The sequence below is a fragment of the Pinus tabuliformis genome, chromosome J (genome assembly GCF_031772625.1).
Source record: "Pinus tabuliformis cultivar Carrire ecotype Pingquan chromosome J, CPIR1, whole genome shotgun sequence".
Taxonomy (NCBI): domain Eukaryota; kingdom Viridiplantae; phylum Streptophyta; class Pinopsida; order Pinales; family Pinaceae; genus Pinus; species Pinus tabuliformis.
Window position 1 is genome coordinate 601847507 of NC_142295.1, and position 2682 is coordinate 601850188.

Here is a 2682-nt window from a genome sequence, read left to right on the forward strand (position 1 = left end):
GCAACCACAACAATGGAGATTCTAATCCCATTCGTGAGTCTAAAGTTGCTATAACTTCTCCATTATCATCTGACCCATCACCTTTGCCACCCTTCTTGGGGCGTTGAATACGACGAGCAACAAGCTTTGAATGACATTGTATTTCTAGTAACTGACAGGTGTCTCTAGCCATAGGCAAGCTTGGATGATCATACATACCATCAAGTTCAAAAAACCCTTACACTCATCATTCCTGGCCATCCATCATCACCTGCTTGTAACTTGCTTTGCCTCTGATTGCTGATGATGTTTTGTTTTCTTCTGTTTGTGCTTTTGCAGAGATAGGAGCTGAGGAAGCTGCTGCCTTGAGAAGCAAAGGCTGCATTGTATATGTTTTACCACTGCCCGTTTGACCATATGCAAATCATGTTCCTTTTGTGCGGCGAAAGATAGCTGGAACGATGGGTTTCACAGTACTACGATAAACTTCCTCATTTGTAACATGTTCATCTAAAACCGCATCAAATGCGAATTCACTTTTTCCGACATATGCAGTCAAATCCACCTTTAGCTTTGTCTCATGGACAGTCAACGAGCAAGCCTTTCCATCAATTGTTGTAGTGTCTTCTTCTTTTTGTGCCAACTCCTTTTTATTTAAAGGCCTTTTCCGAACCACAACTTTAATTTTTGCCAGGTTTCCTTCCCGTCTCGATATCTTTGTTTTCCTGAGGTGTACCTGTGTTTTGAACAGTCTCAAGTTCAGCTTTAGCACCAGGTCTTTGCTTAGAAGGCTCTGGAGAGGCCAAGCTTATGACAATTTCTGAACCAAACATCTCATCTTCATTTTCATCATCTGACATATCAAAAACAACCCGTCGTTTCTTTCCACTGCCACCCTTTGACTGAATTCTTCTTATTTGTGAAAAATCTTCATCTTCACTACTATTGCCTCCAGCTTCCCATGCACTTATCTGGGCATCTGCATTCAAAGGCATACTTGGAGGCAAAACATCTTTGCCATTATTCGTATTTGTTGGGGGTGGAGGAGGGCGAGGCTTTGGTTTGCTTGATGCACGGCCCCACAAATTTGCTAGTGCACCTCTTGTAGCTTTCCCATTCTGTGCCTTCTTTTTGTTTCCAACAACTGCAGAAGTTTTACTTGTGTCGGAATCATTGGTAGTTTTCCCAGCTGAAGCCTCCTTTACATCTTTTATTACCATGGATGACTGTGCTGCAGCATTTGGAACCACTACCACTGACTTTTGTGAAATAGATGATATATTTACTTGCTGAGGCAAAGTCTCCTGTTTAGTAAGTCCATTTACTTTGACTCCTGAAGCTGATACTTGATGTGTTCCAGGGGCAGGAAGACCAATGCGTGCATTTGTTCCATTTAAGTTGCGTTTCATCAAGGAATATGATACTGCACTAAAGCGATTATCCCTGAGACAATTGTTATCCCCTGAAGGCTGGTTAAAGAGCTCTTCTGCCTGGACAAACTCTGCACTCCATAGATGTGCAGGATCCATAGGAAGGCCAGATTGCACACTGTAGATACGCATTGAAGAATCTCTAATGTCGGCCTTTGCTTCTTCAAGCTTAGCTTTTGGGACAAGCTGTACAGAGTAACACCCAAGTTCCACTTTTGACCACCCAGAAATGGTATATATAATTTCAAGACCATCCCCATGTCTTTCCACAAATTCCTGAAGCAACCTTTTAGCTACATTGGAGGAAACTGAGAAATTTCGACTGAGCCACTTGTAAGATACCATGTTTGTTTTCTTCAAACTGTTATATTATCAAAACATAAATGAATTTGAAGCAGATTGTTGAGTGGAGCTAGAAATGCGGGAAACACTGTCATTTGAAGAACTGTAGAGCTTTGGAACATCATGACAAATTACATATTAATGATTTCTTCTTCAAAACAGGGTTTTGAAAAAGAATCAATCTCACATTTGACTTGACAAGACGGAGTCTAACATGCGCAACATTTCCTCAATAGCGGACGTGCTTACTGCGAGGTTGGTTGACACAGTGCTAGCCTATGGAGTGTGCACCTGCAACTCCTGTATTTATGCCCGGAGAGCCCCCAAAATCATCTGGTTTTCCTCCTTGAACTACTGGAGGGCGTCCGTAGTGACATCCCTCACTGTCTATCCAATGTCGTGTAGATCCCCCTCAGTGAGGGTGAACGGGTCTAACGAAGTCTTTGAAGCCTTCAACTTCTTTCATGGCCATACCTATTCTCTTGGGTGTAGACATTTTAGTTGAGTGGACGCTTTCTGCGGGTCCACGACACCTTGCTCTATGTCGGTCTCAGGCTCAGGTGAAGGTGACTTCTATCCTTCACGATCTTCTTCTGCTGCCTTCTGCTACTCTTCTGCCAACCTTGTAGTGTCACACACCACCTGGGCCTTAGCTGCTGCTGCTTCGTTTTTGTGCTTTTTTGCTAACTGTGCCATCTGCAGTTTTGCCTCTTCCTTTTTCTACTGCGCGGTCGACTTCTCTGCTTCCACCGCAGAGCTCGCTAGGGCATGCCACTCTGGCAGCCACGACTCGAGGACCGCAAAGATGACATCATCTGTCACTGGATAGGGTAACTTGCAGCACGTCTTCGCGGGGTCCTTCTGCACCCTGATGTAGACATGGTGAAAATCTGCCTTGAACTCTGAGAAGCTCTGCAGACTATTGTAGATT

General features: G+C 43.9%; 1 protein-coding gene across 1 annotated transcript; it reads right to left on the reverse strand.

The window, feature by feature from the left end:
- Positions 1-408: 408 nt before the first annotated feature.
- Positions 409-2447, reverse strand: LOC149228409 (uncharacterized). The gene is made up of 2 exons (XM_089380770.1): positions 2374-2447; positions 409-1770 (listed from the first exon to the last, which is right to left on the reverse strand). Exons 1-2 carry the CDS (start codon positions 2445-2447, stop codon positions 660-662), a joined length of 1185 nt encoding a protein of 394 aa, XP_089236896.1. The 3' UTR covers positions 409-659.
- Positions 2448-2682: the final 235 nt, after the last annotated feature.